Genomic DNA, 14840 nt, shown 5'->3' on the forward strand with positions numbered 1-14840 from the left:
GTGGTAGTCCTCTGAATTAAAGAGTTAAGCATACAAAACAGCAGGGAAAAAATCCAACAGCAATTCATCAGAGAGGACAAACCGGTGTAAGCTAAATATTATTGATTATCCAAATAACAAATTAAACAATTTTAGAAACCTACACCCACCTCCAACACATAATTAAAATAAGACAGGCATCTTAATAGGACACAGGTGGCCACCACACCCAATACAGACACCTCGTACTCGTCTCACACACAAACAGATAATTATCCTAAAGCCGACTCTGGAACAATTGCATGAATGATCGATCAATTAATTAAATTATCAGAAAGGATGAAAAAAGTTCCAGTAAATTGAAGTTTGGGGCGCTCAAACATGGTTCCAATAAGCTTGTATATGGAAAGTGCTTGTGCTTTAGAGGTAGACGAGAGTTCCCTTAGTGTAGAGACTGAAGATACAATGGTTCTGATACAGCAAGATACATATAGAAGTGCAGATATCGGTGGGGATCGAAGGTTAGAGGTAATTGGATTTAGGGCTGATATTGCACAAGGAAAACAAACGTGATAGGCTATACGAGATACTCCCCCTCAAATGCTTGGGGTGCAATGCAGCTCACCGTTTGACGTCTTGTGTGTATAATCATAGCCCTTGGAAGCCTATTCCTTGTAACGATAGCCCCACCCAGGTTAAGTCCACTCTGGAGGTCCGGACGTTGGTGTCAGTATGGAACCATTCCAACTGGAACAGACGGTAAGTAGGGATGAGCTTCGAGTTCGAGTCGAACTCATGTTCGACTCGAACATTGGCTGTTCGCAAGTTCACCGAACAGCGAACAATTTGGGGTGTTCGCGGCAAATTCGAATGCCGCGGAACACCCTTTAAAAGTCTATGGGAGAAATCAAAAGTGCTAATTTTAAAGGCTAATATGCAAGTTATTGTCATAAAAAGTGTTTGGGGACCTGGGTCCTGCCCCAGGGGACATGGATCAATGCAAAAAAAAGTTTTAAAAACGGCCGTTTTTTCAGGAGCAGTGATTTTAATAATGCTTAAAGTCAATCAATAAAAGTGTAATATCCCTTTAAATTTCGTACCTGGGGGGTGTCTATAGTGTGTCTGTAAAGGGGCGCATGTTTCCTGTGTTTAGAACAGTCTGACAGCAAAATGACATTTTGAAGGAAAAAACTCATTTAAAACTACCCGCGGCTATTGCATTGCCGACAATACACATAGAAGTTCATTGATAAAAACGGCATGGGAATTCCCCAAAGGGGAACCCCGAACCAAAATTAAAAAAAAAAAATGACGTGGGAGTCCCCCTAAATTCCATACCAGGCCCTTCAGGTCTGGTATGGATATTAAGGGGAACCCTGGCTAAAATTTAAAAAAAAAAATGACGTGGGGTTCCCCCTAAATTCCATACCAGACCCTTCAGGTCTGGTATGGATTTTAAGGGGAACCCCGCGCCAAAAAAAAAAAAAAAACGGCGTGGGGTCCCCCCAAAAATCCATACCAGACCCTTATCCGAGCACGCAACCTGGCAGGCCGCAGGAAAAGAGGGGGGGACGAGAGTGCGGCCCCCCTCCCTCCTGAACCGTACCAGGCCACATGCCCTCAACATTGGGAGGGTGCTTTGGGGTAGCCCCCCAAAACACCTTGTCCCCATGTTGATGAGGACAAGGACCTCATCCCCACAACCCTGGCCGGTGGTTGTGGGGGTCTGCGGGCGGGGGGCTTATCGGAATCTGGAAGCCCCCTTTAACAAGGTGACCCCCAGATCCCGGCCCCCCCCCTGTGTGAAACGGTAAGGGGGTACATAAGTACCCCTACCATTTCACGAAAAAAGTGTCAAAAATGTTAAAAATGACAGGAGACAGTTTTTGACAATTCCTTTATTTAAATGCTTCTTCTTTCTTCTATCTTCCTTCATCTTCTGGTTCTTCTGGTTCTTCTGGCTCTTCTGGTTCTTCCTCCGGCGTTCTCGTCCAGCATCTCCTCCGCGGCGTCTTCTATCTTCTTCTCCTCGGGTCGCTCCGCACCCATGGCATAGGGGGGAGGCTCCCACTCTTCTCTTCTTCTTTTCTTCTCTTCTGTTCTTCTTCATTTTCTTCTCCGGGCCGCTCCGCAATCCATGCTGGCATGGATGGAGGCTCCCGCTGTGTGACGGCGCTCCTCGTCTGACAGTTCTTAAATAACGGGGGGCGGGGCCACCCGGTGACCCCGCCCCCCTCTGACGCACGGTGACTTGACGGGACTTCCCTGTGGCATTCCCCGTGACGTCACAGGGAAGTCCCGTCAAGTCACCGTGCGTCAGAGGGGGGCGGGGTTCACCGGGTGGCCCCGCCCACCCGGTTATTTAAGAACTGTCAGACGAGGAGCGCCGTCACACAGCGGGAGCCTCCCTCCATGCCAGCATGGATTGCGGAGCGGCCCGGAGAAGAAAATGAAGAAGAACAGAAGAGAAGAAAAGAAGAAGAGAAGAGCGGGAGCCTCCCCCCTATGCCATGGGTGCGGAGCGGCCCGAGGAGAAGAAGATAGAAGACGCCGCGGAGGAGATGCTGGACGAGAACGCCGGAGGAAGAACCAGAAGAGCCAGAAGAACCAGAAGAACCAGAAGATGAAGGAAGATAGAAGAAAGAAGAAGCATTTAAATAAAGGAATTGTCAAAAACTGTCTCTTGTCATTTTTAACATTTTTGACACTTTTTTCGTGAAATGGTAGGGGTACTTATGTACCCCCTTACCATTTCACACAGGGGGGGGGGCCGGGATCTGGGGGTCACCTTGTTAAAGGGGGCTTCCAGATTCCGATAAGCCCCCCGCCCGCAGACCCCCACAACCACCGGCCAGGGTTGTGGGGATGAGGCCCTTGTCCTCATCAACATGGGGACAAGGTGTTTTGGGGGGCTACCCCAAAGCACCCTCCCAATGTTGAGGGCATGTGGCCTGGTACGGTTCAGGAGGGAGGGGGGGCCGCACTCTCGTCCCCCCCTCTTTTCCTGCGGCCTGCCAGGTTGCGTGCTCGGATAAGGGTCTGGTATGGATTTTTGGGGGGACCCCACGCCGGTTTTTTTTTTTTTTTTTTTGGCGCGGGGTTCCCCTTAAAATCCATACCAGACCTGAAGGGTCTGGTATGGAATTTAGGGGGAACCCCACGTCATTTTTTTTTTTAAATTTTGGCCGGGGTTCCCCTTAATATCCATACCAGACCTGAAGGGCCTGGTATGGAATTTAGGAGGACTCCCACGTCATATTTTTTTTTTAATTTTGGTTCGGGGTTCCCCTTTGGGGAATTCCCATGCCGTTTTTATCAATGAACTTCTATGTGTATTGTCGGCAATGCAATAGCCGCGGGTAGTTTTAAATGAGTTTTTTCCTTCAAAATGTCATTTTGCTGTCAGACTGTTCTAAACACAGGAAACATGCGCCCCTTTACAGGCATACTATAGACACCCCCCAGGTACGAAATTTAAAGGGATATTACACTTTTATTGTTTGACTTTAAGCATTATTAAAATCACTGCTCCTGAAAAAACGGCCGTTTTTAAAACTTTTTTTTGCATTGATCCATGTCCCCTGGGGCAGGACCCAGGTCCCCAAACACTTTTTATGACAATAACTTGCATATAAGCCTTTAAAATTAGCACTTTTGATTATTCATGTTCGTGTCCCATAGACTTTAACGGTGTTCGCATGTTCGAACAAACTTTTTTCCTGTTCGCATGTTCTGGTGCGAACCGAACAGGGGGGTGTTCGGCTCATCCCTAACGGTAAGAATTAAAGTCCAGGTCATCCAAGTTTGCAGTATCGCTGAGCTGTATGAAGGGCCACAGAACAAAGCAGCGTTGTGAATGGTTCACGTTAGCGGATGAATCTGTGTTGCGGCATGGAAGTAAGGGATGATCAGAGGTGGATCATGGTGTATGGTGGGGATCACAGTGTCCTCACCACGAACAGCTTGATGGCTTGATGCTTACGCGTTTCGCTTGAACCCAAGCTTCCTCAGAGCATGCGCAGTGATTCAGAGTCCATGCTTAAATATTCCAGTTATTAAGACATAATTGACTACCTTTAGGGACATCATCTGAGCACTGCAGCCTAATCAAAACGTCATTCACATGTTGTGCAATCACACTAATGCACAGGAGTGATCCACAATTAATAAAGTAGAATATATAAAAAGTGAGTATAAATCAACAAAAAACAATGAAACACATCTTATCAACCCAACAGGGGGATCACCCATCGGGTTGAGCCAGTCACAGCCGCAAAGGCATATAAATACCTGACCAGCACCATTTGGATGTATAGCAGTGAACAGAAACAAAAACGAAAATAAAGATCAAAGTCAAATAGAGGTAGAAATCGGGGTAAATCATCTCCCGAATGGACATCTTAATTATTGCTCTAAGAAGACGGATAGATTGCACTCATTATTCAACCCGAGGGGTTGCATACGGTTTAAATAAAAAATCCACATCTTCTCTTTTTGATATAATATCCTGTCAAAATCCCCTCTTCTTGATGGAAGATTGAGTTTATAAATGCCTTTACATTTAGGGCCCTTTGGTTCACCTCCATGCATTTTCAAGAAATGCAGGGAGAGGGGATGGTCATCATCCTTATTGATGATACTCTGAACATGTTCACCAATTCTGATTTTAAGCTGTCTTTTCGTTTTACCCACATACAGTCCCTCCTGATTAATAATTCTGGGGAAAAACAAAAAATCCCCAGTCAAGCCCCAATTAGGATTGTTACTAAATTTGGGGCACAGTTGGAACAAACTAGAAATTTATTGAGCCGCCATTGGCACATTCTATCAGAGGCCCCCATACTTGGGAATATTGTCGGCGACAGGCCCCTACTTACAGCTAGAAGAGCGACCAATCTAAAGGACTGTTTGGTCCACTCTGAATATAGTAGACCAAAGAAACGGGATTGGCTTACCAGCCTCCCACCTCTCAGAGGTATGTACCCATGTGGTAGGTGCCATATCTGCAGATATGTGGATAGGAATGACATGTTCACCAGTTCTGATGGTAGCAAACAATTTAAAATCAGCAGCTTCATAAACTGTGTTTGGGAACCTGCCACTGAGGAACTGCACATTCCACAAACTCATGGAAGGGGGCAGAGTCTACCAACTGAAAAGGCAGCAGTTGAAGTGCTAGCAATTTAGCCACGCTAACATTCAACCGCTGGGCATGTGGATGGCTGGCAGCGAACTTCTTTTGGCGGTGCAGCAGCTGGGACAGGGAAATTTGCCTGGTACAATCTGACGTCGGTGTACAGATTGCCTGTAAGTACTTGGCTCTGACACACCTAATTCTACACCTTCATTCCTCTCAGTGCAGGTTTCAGAGAGGACTGAAGGCATAGTGGGGTTGGAGACCCCAGCTGATGAGGAGCAAGGAGAGGTCCGCTTTGTTCTTTGGTGTGGGTCTTTTAGGTACGCTTGCCAACGAACTGTCTGGTCAAGCATGTGGTGCCCCAGTGGGTGATGTTTTGGCCATGCGAGATACGCTTGAGACATATGTTGCAAATAGCAGTGGTGCGATCTGATGCACTTGTCAGAAAAAAGGCCCACACCAAAGAACTTTTGGAATAACGCGCAGAGACAGCAGCGCCCTGCACATGCGGAGCTCTGCAGTGTGATGCAGTCGGTGTGCTGCCCTTAAGCTGGCCCCTGGAGGGCATCCTGCCTTGTTGGAGATGTGCCTCCTCCTCCCTCCTATCAGGCACCCAAGTGGTGTCAGTGACCTCATCATCCCCTCCCTCCTCATCACTGGAGCAAAGCTGGCAGTATGCTGCAGCTGGGGGAACATAACTGCCAGATTGCTGTCTTTCTTGGGCACCCTCTTTTATGTTACTGCCTTCCTCTAGCTGGGTATTGTCTTCAGGTAGCTTTAGGTGCACACTGTGCAGAGGACACAGTACACTAACTGTAAATACTGTAGCTGCCTGCCTGTGGTATTAATAGGATCAGAACAACAGCAATTGCCTTCAGGTAGCTTTAGGTGCACACTGTGCAGAGGACGCAGTACACTAACTGTAAATACTGCAGCTGTCTGCCTGTGGTACTAATTGGATCAGAAGAACACCACCAATTTTCTTCAGGTAGCTTTAGGTGCACACTGTGCAGAGGACGCAGTACACTAACTGTAAATACTGCAGCTGTCTGCCTGTGGTACTAATAGGATCAGAAGAACACCACCAATTTTCTTCAGGTAGCTTTAGGTGCACACTGTGCAGAGGACGCACTACACTAACTGTAAATACTGCAGCTGCCTGCGGTACTAATAGGATCAGAAGAACACCACCAATTTTCTTCAGGTAGCTTTAAGTGCACACTGTGCAGAGGATGCACTACACTAGCTGTAAATGCTGGAGCTGCCTGTAGTACTAATAGGATCAGAAGAACACCACCAATTTTCTTCAGGTAGCTTTAGGTGCACACTGTGCAGAGGACGCACTACACTAACTGTAAATACTGCAGCTGCCTGCGGTACTAATAGGATCAGAAGAACACCACCAATTTTCTTCAGGTAGCTTTAGGTGCACACTGTGCAGAGGACGCACTACACTAGCTGTAAATGCTGGAGCTGCCTGCAGTACTAATAGGATCAGAAGAACACCACCAATTTTCTTCAGGTAGCTTTAGGTGCACACTGTGCAGAGGACGCACTACACTAACTGTAAACACTGTAGCTAATAGGACTAATAGGATCAGAAGAACACCAGCAATTTTCTTCAGGTAGCTGTAAATACTGAAAAAAACACCTGCCTGGCTGTCAGTGGGAAGAGAATAACAGGAACAGATCTAGCTAAACTGAATACAGTATATATATAATATACAACACCTAGGATGCATATATATACACAATACACTGTAAGTGCAGCTAACTGACTCGCCTGCCTACGGTTCGCGGGATCGTGCCGACCGGCCGCAGTATAATGACGGTGGCTGGTCGGCAAGTGGTTAACCAACTAAGCCACAACGCAACATCTCCTACGTCTACAGGATGCTTATTAGTACTCTAAAGGTTGGCAAAAAGCTTTCTTGGTTCCAATGAAAGACTGATGTATCCTTGGGATTTCAGTAAAACATAGGTAACAGCATCGCTCAATCTGTAAAGAACTTTAAGAAAGGTTCTCCATGACCGATGCTTCAGTTTCTGAGGCTTTTTATGCCGACATGAGCCACGAGAAAGGCGAACTTGACAGAGGTCTTAAAAGGAGACAGCCCTAGAACACTCTGCTCCAATTCCAGAGAGGGAGTTCCATTTGAAAAGCCTCTGCTTACTTCGAGGTCTAAGCCTAGTTGCTCCCTTGGAGGAGCAGGACATCCAATCTCAAGGACCAGACCATCAGGCACCACTGTGCTAGACATGGATGTAGAATTGAACCCAGTGACAGAAGCTCTGGCCTGAGGGGAAGGGGTTCCGGTAGCTGAGCTGTGCTAGCAAGGGGAACCCTGGCCTATTTGACCAATAAGGCATCACTGCCGCTACCTCCACAACTTCTGTTCTGAGTCTTCATAGAAACCCAAGGATGACTGGGACTGGAAGAATCGCACAGGTCCCACTGCATTTCCAATGATCCGTCAGGGCACCTGTCCTGAAACCTTGGAGATACCGGCCCCAAGAATAATAGGAAAAATGGTAAGCAATACTGCGCTTGTGTATAAGGTCAGTAGCAGCAACAATAACATGTGAGATATGACACAATAATCCCCTTCCCGCCGACCGTACGCAGATATGCGTACTCGGCTTTCCGGGGTTATACCAGGATGATGTCCGCAGCTGCAGGCATCATCCCGGTACCGTTGTTTCGAGCGGGCGATCGGCTACCCAAGTATAACAACCGATGCAGCTAAAAGCCGCTCGGCTGTTATACCGGAGGAGCGGGAGGGGACATCCCCCCCTCCCGCCGCCTCCCGCTGCTCTTACCGGGCCTCCCGTGCGATCAGGAGGCCCGGTGTCCAATCGTCTGCCTCCGGCGGCTGGGGCGGGCTGGAACGAAGCTGTGGGCGGCTTTGTTCCAGCCTTCTCAATGTAAATGCGGAAGCGACGTCATGACGTCACTTCCCGTTTACTCGGCTGCCAATGGCGCCGGTTTTTAAAAAAAATACAGTATTCAGAATCGCCGTTTTCGGCGATCTGAATACTTTGATGTGCGAAGGAGGGATCGGGGGTCTTTTAGACCTCCATAAAGAGTACCTGTCACCACCTATTACTGTCACAAGGGATGTTTACATTCCTTGTGACAGCAATAAAAGTAAAAAAAAAAAAAAAAACACAATTTATAAAGTAAAATAAATAAATAAATAAATAAATAAATAAATAAAAATTTTTTAAAGTGCCCCGTCCCCGCGAGCTCGTGCAGGGAAGAAAACGCATACGGGAGTCGCGCCCGCATATGTAAACGGTGTTCAAATCACACATGTGAGGTATCGCCGCGATCGTCAGAGCAAGAGCAATAATTCTAGCCCTAGACCTCCTCTGTAACTCAAACCTGGTAACCGTAAAAAAAATTTAAAGCGTCGCCTATGGAAATTCATAGGTACTGTAGTTTGTCGCCATTCCACGAGTGCGTGCAATTATAAAGGGTGACATGTTTGGTATCTATTTACTCAGCGTAACATCATCTTTCACACTATACAATAAAATTGGGGTAACTTTACTGTTTGGATTTTTTAAAATTCATGAAAGTGTCCCTTTTGCAAAAATTTGTGTTTAAAACACCGCTGCACAAATACTGTGTGATATAAACTATTGCAACAATCTCCATTTTATTCTCTAGATTCTCTGCTAAAAAAATATATATAATGTTTGGGAACTCTAAGTAATTTTCTAGCAAAAAATACGGATTTTAACTTGTAAACACCAAATTTCAAAAATAGGCTTAGTCATGAAAGGGTTAAACAATAATAAAAAGGAAACAAGTTGTGCTTATAAATAATGTGAAAGTCCAAACTGTGATCAAAACCGTCCAAATAGCAAAGATGAATAGATAAATAAAAACAAAAATATGTGAAAATTGGAATAAAGTGCTTGTAAGTAGACAATCCAAATGAATCCTTCAACCATGTGACACCACCAACATTGAAGATAGGATGTGCCCCTACCACAATGGATAGACCCTCTATTATGGAAGGTTAGAAGCGCAATGGGAGTTACCAGCTGTTGTGTGTTCCTGGAACATGCACTGCAGATGATGTACGTCTCTCCATCCGGAATGCCCAGGAAGAAGTACAACCGTGACGGTTGGGCGAGGATACACTGAAGAGTCACCGCAAGTTTTTATCACTGTGCTGCAGCCTTTTATTCAAGCACTTTTTGCCACTTTTTTGTCTGAGTGCTTTTGTTCTCAATAAATACCTACCAATGGTTTTACACTATTTGGAGCCCTCTGTTTTACTTTTGGGTATTGCCGGATGTTTTAAACTGAGTGTGGGATAGATGGCTGGAGAGACATACATCATCTGCACTGCATGTTCCAGGAACACCAGACAGCTATTAACTCCCATTGCGCTTCTGACCTTCCATAATAGAGGGTCCATCCATTGTGGGTGCCCGGATGTTTTAAACTGAGTGTGGGATGGACAGCTGGAGAGACGTACATCATCTACACTGCATGTTCCAGGAACACCCAAAAGCTGGCAACTCCCATTATGCTTCTGACCTTCCATAGTAGAGGGTCCACCTATTGTGGTAAGGGCACATCCTATCTTCAGTGTTGGTGGCGTCACATGTTGAAGGATTCATTTGGATTGTCTACCTACAAGCACTTTATTCCAAGCTTCACATATTTTTGTTTTTATTTATCTATTCATCTCACCAGCAATTTGGACTGTTTTGATCACAGTTTAGACTTTCACATTATTTATAAGCGCAACTTGTTAACCACATATAATACATCTCCAACTTCTTTTTGCACGGGGAAGCGAATGGATCGACTTCTGGACTGACCCCCAGGGACAAAATCAACCTGAAAACCTCAACATGGAGAGACCATTCGTTGTTCTCCAATTGGACTCTGGAAAGAAAGTCTGTTTGAATATTCTTATATCCGAGGACATAAGCCGCTGAGATGTTGGCTAGATTCTTCTGAACCTTATGCCCTATACACACAGGCGGACTTCTTGACCGGACTGGTACGACGGAACGAATCCGTCGGACAATCTGACCGTGTGTGGGCTGCATCGGACCTGCAGCGGACTTTTTCGGTCGAAAATCAGACGGACTTTAGGTTTGGAACATGTTTCAAATATTTCCGACGGACTCGAGTCCGGTCAAAAAATCCATTCGTGTGTATGCTAGTCCGACGGACAAAAACCGACGCTAGGGCAGCTATTGGCTACTGGCTACGAACTTCCTTATTTTAGTCTGGTCGTACGTCATCACGTACGAGTCCGTCGGACTTTGGTGTGATCGTGTGTAGGCAAGTCCGTTCGTTCGAAAGTCCATAGGAAGTCTGTCAAAAGTCCGTCGGAAAGACTGTCGGACCTTTGATGCCGAAAAGTCTGCCCGTGTGTACAGGGCATAAGACATAATTGGCTTGTAGGGTGCAGAAGGCTGCCTGTAGTTTCAGAATGTTCAACACAATCTTGTGAAGCTGACAGTCCCACCTGCCTTGAGCTATCCCCGATAGGCAGTAAGCCCCCATCCTGTATTTCTGGCATTGGATGTGATTGGGAACTAGGAAATGGGGGCAATGGAATGGCAATTGAGAAAGTTTCTCTATTTCTGCCACCAGGGACTCTCTCTCATGACAGAGGTTATGTGGATGACCTGAATTCTGCTTCCTGGCTCCCACTGCTGGAGAAACCCCTTCAGGAAGGGCCATATTCTCCAGAGCATCCACTTGGATCCATAGACACCATATTGCCAATAATTTTAGACACTGAAAGGCACACAGGTGGTTAGGAGACAGGGCCAGGAGTATTCTGTTCCAGATCATCGGGATCCAAAGGCAAAGCAATGGTCCTCTTGATTAAATTGAACTGAGCCCTGAGGTACACAAGAGACTGAGTGGGCTCCAGGTGGCTTTTTAATAGATTCAACAGCCAGCCAAATTTGAGGAGCATTGAAAAGACCTGAGCTCTGGGCTCCAGCAGCTGCCCTCTCTTGGGATAGTAGGAGAAGGTCATTCAAGTAACGATGCAGGCATAGGCCCCTTGTTTTGATAAAGACTATCACAATCAATAAGACTTTGAAAAACATGCAGGGTGATGTTGAAAGCCCGAATGGTAGACAGGTGAGCTGTTGATGGTCTTGACCTACGTAAACCAAAGGAACTTGCGGAAGACTTCTACAATGGGCACATGCAAGTAAGCATTTTTAGGTCTCTGGAAACCAGCCAGTCACCTGGCTGGACCCCCTTTGAATCAGGGACAATGTTTCCATCTTGGTTTATGGGAGTGGGGTCCTATAGGAGTGAAGAGAAGGCATGGTTAACCCATACGTGTGCTGCCATGGAGTCTGCCAGGAAAGTGTTTTTTTTTTTCAAAATTGTAAGTCTTTTTTTGTTTATAGCGCAAAAAATAAAAACCACAGAGGTGATCAAATACCACCAAAAGAAAGCTCTATTTATAGGGGAAAAAAAGGACAGGCATTTTATTTGGGTACAGCAGCACACAACCACGCAATTGTCAGTAAAAGTAACGCAGTGCCGTATCGCAAAAAATGGCCTGGTCATGAAGGGGAGTAAATCTCCTGGAGGTCAAGTGGTTAAGTCATCTAAATACAGTATGCTGAAATCTATAATTCAGAACTGCTATAATTGTTCTCTGATATTTTTCCACTAGATGGCGCATTTGAAACACAGAAGAAGATTTTTTAGAACGGCTTTACACCAGAGAAGAGGCAATAAGCCAAAGAATATATTAAATGTTGAATTCTTACATTCTCAGATAAAAACATAAGAGCTGATAGAACTAATAATGAATAGACAAGTAGTAGGCAACAGAAACTAGTAGATATGTATATAATACTATAAAAATAATTAAACATTTCAAAAAGAAAAAAACAACAACTAAGATTTATAAGAACTGCTTGCTTTGTGTGTAGGCTGAGTGACATTTGAGTTCATGCTCATCTTGATGTACGTAGGCTAGGTTCACCCAGAAATAGGGTGTTGAAGAGCCTTTGATCATATATTCCCATAAGAGTCGTCTGTGATCTGTCAAAGAGAAGTCTGAATTGGCTTGCTCCTTCTTGACTCCAGACAGGAAAAACCAAAGCAAACCAAAAATGATGATATGCAGAATGTATTGATGGAACTTTGCAGGTATCTCATATATCGTATATTTTATTTGTAGATGGAAATATTAGCTCCTTGGTGACAATCACCACAAAGACCTTTCTGCGCTATGATAAGTTACGAGAGTTGATAAGAAGTATACGCCTGTATTACCCCGACATGAAGGTCATCGTGGCGGATGACAATGACGAACTTGAGAAAATTGAAGATCCAAATGTAGAACAGTACTTTATGCCATTTGCTAAGGTAAAGTCTATTCCATTTCTATGACTGAGGGATGCGACAAAATAGCGAAACTCTTACCTTTATTGGCCTTCAAAATAATTGCCATCCTTCACAACACACATTTGGCAACTTTCATAAAGCTTCTTCATAAAGTTTAGGCCTCTTTAGGAATCGATCGCAGAACCGCTGTCACACATTCTTGGAATGCAGCCATTTCCGCAGAACGTGCGCCTTTTATGACGCCAGATCAGGGGAGTACAGTGGATGATCGAGAACAGGTACGGATCAAACTGGTAGCACCAGGTCTCATCCCAGGTGACGATGGTTCACAGAAAGAATGGATCCTGGCCACACATTGTAATTGAAATCTCCAGAGGTTTCCATTCCTTTTGCTTTCTGTTCGTCTGTCAGCTTGTGCGGCACACTGCTGTGACCCTACCTCTCACACTGACTACGTTTGACTGCCCGCAACGTGTTTACCCTGACGGTCAGGTGTACTCCACACTAGGTGATGCTTCTAGACGTGTCTCTGGATAGCTGTGTGCATGTGCGTACCTGACCTATGTTGCCATTGAGATATTGGACCATTCAGTGAACTTTTTAGACGCACCTCATATACCTTGTCCTGGTGACTTTTTAGACGCACCTCATATACCTTGTCCAATTTCTTGTAGAGGTATCACAGAGACAGGATATGAGGGAAAATCACACCAGCAGGGTCACAGACTGAAAAGAAAAACCTCTTCTCCATGCTACTAGAAATGCAGTGCCTTGAAAAAGGATTCATACCTTTTGAAATTTACCACATTTTGTCATGTTACAACCAAAAACGTAAATATATCTTATTGGGATTTTATGTGCTAGACAAACAAAAAGTGCACATAATTGTGAAGTGGAAGGAAAATGATAAATGGTTTTCAAATATTTTTACAAATGAATATAAAAAAAAATGCGGCATGCATTTGTATTTAGCCCCCTTTACTCTGATGCCCCTAACTAAAATCTAGTGGAACCAATTGCCTTCAGAAGTTACCTGATTAGTAAATAGTCTCCATATGTGTGTAATTTAATCTCAGTATAAATATAGTTGTTCTGTGAAGCCCTCAGAGGTTTGTTAGAGAACCTTAGTGAACAAATAGCATCATTAAGGCCAAGGAACACACCAGACAGGTCAGGGATAAAGTTGTGGAGAAGTTTATAGCAGGGTTAGGTTATAAAAAATATTCCAAGCTTTGAACATCTCACTCAGCACTGTTCACTCCATCATCTGAAAATGGAAAGAGTATGGCACAACTACAAACCTACCAAGACATGGCCGTCCACCTAAACTGACAGGCCGGGCAAGGAGAGCATTAATCAGAGAAGCAGCCAAAAGGCCCATAGTAACTCTGGAGGAGCTGCAGAGATCCACAGCTTAGGTGGCAGAATCTGTCCACAGGGCAACTATTAGTCGTGCACTCCACAAATCTGGTCTTTATGGAAGAGTGGCAAGAAGAAAGCCATTGTTGAAAGAAAGACATAAAAAGTCCTGTTTGCAGTTTGCAAGAAGCCATGTGGTGGACACAGCAAACATGTGGTAGAAGGTGCTCTGGTCAGATAAGAGCAAAATTGAACTTTTTGGCCTGAAAGCAAAACGCTATGTACGGCGGAAAACTAACACTGCACATCATCCTGAACACACCATCCCCACCGTGAAACATGGTGGTGGCAGCATTATGCTGTGGGGATGCTTTACATTAGCAGGGACAGGGAAGCTGGTGTTGATGGTAAGATGGATGGAGCCAAAAACAGAGCAATCTTAGAAGAAAACCTGTTAGAGTCTGCAAAAGACTTGAGACTGGGGTGGAGGTTCACCTTCCAGCAGGACAACGACCCTAAACATACAGCCAGAGCTACAATGGAATAGTTTAGATCAAAACATATTCATGTGTTAGAATGGTCCAGTCAAAGTCCAGACCTAAATCAAAATGAGAATCTGTGGCAAGACGGGAAAATTGATCTTCACAGACGCTCTCCATTCTATCTGAGAGAGCTTAAGCTATTTTGCAAAGAAGAATGGGCAAAAATGTCACGCTCTAGATGTGCAAAGCTGATAGACATACCTAAAAAGACTTGCAGCCGTAATTGCAGCGAAAGGTGGTTCTACGAAGTATTGACTAAGGGGGGCTGAATACAAATGCACCCCACACTTTTCACATATTTATTCGTAATTAAATATTTTGAAAACCATTTATCATTTTATCTTCCACTTCACAATTATGTGCCACTTTATGTTGGTCTATCACATAAAATCGCAATAAAAAACATTTACGTTTTTGGTTGTAACATGACCAAATGTGGAAAATTTCAAGGAGTATGAATACT

At 44.8% G+C, this 14840-nt stretch overlaps 1 protein-coding gene across 1 annotated transcript in view; it reads left to right on the forward strand.

Annotated features, from left to right (window-relative positions):
* LOC141114242 (beta-1,4 N-acetylgalactosaminyltransferase 2-like) overlaps positions 1-14840 on the forward strand; it is a 242612-nt gene that overhangs the window by 157095 nt on the left and 70677 nt on the right. The window contains exon 7 of the mRNA XM_073607819.1: positions 12310-12497. Within this exon, the coding sequence (XP_073463920.1) occupies positions 12310-12497 (188 nt within the window). The remainder of the gene's footprint in view (positions 1-12309; positions 12498-14840) is intronic.

Source organism: Aquarana catesbeiana, linkage group LG12 (genome assembly GCF_042186555.1).
Source record: "Aquarana catesbeiana isolate 2022-GZ linkage group LG12, ASM4218655v1, whole genome shotgun sequence".
Classification (NCBI taxonomy): domain Eukaryota; kingdom Metazoa; phylum Chordata; class Amphibia; order Anura; family Ranidae; genus Aquarana; species Aquarana catesbeiana.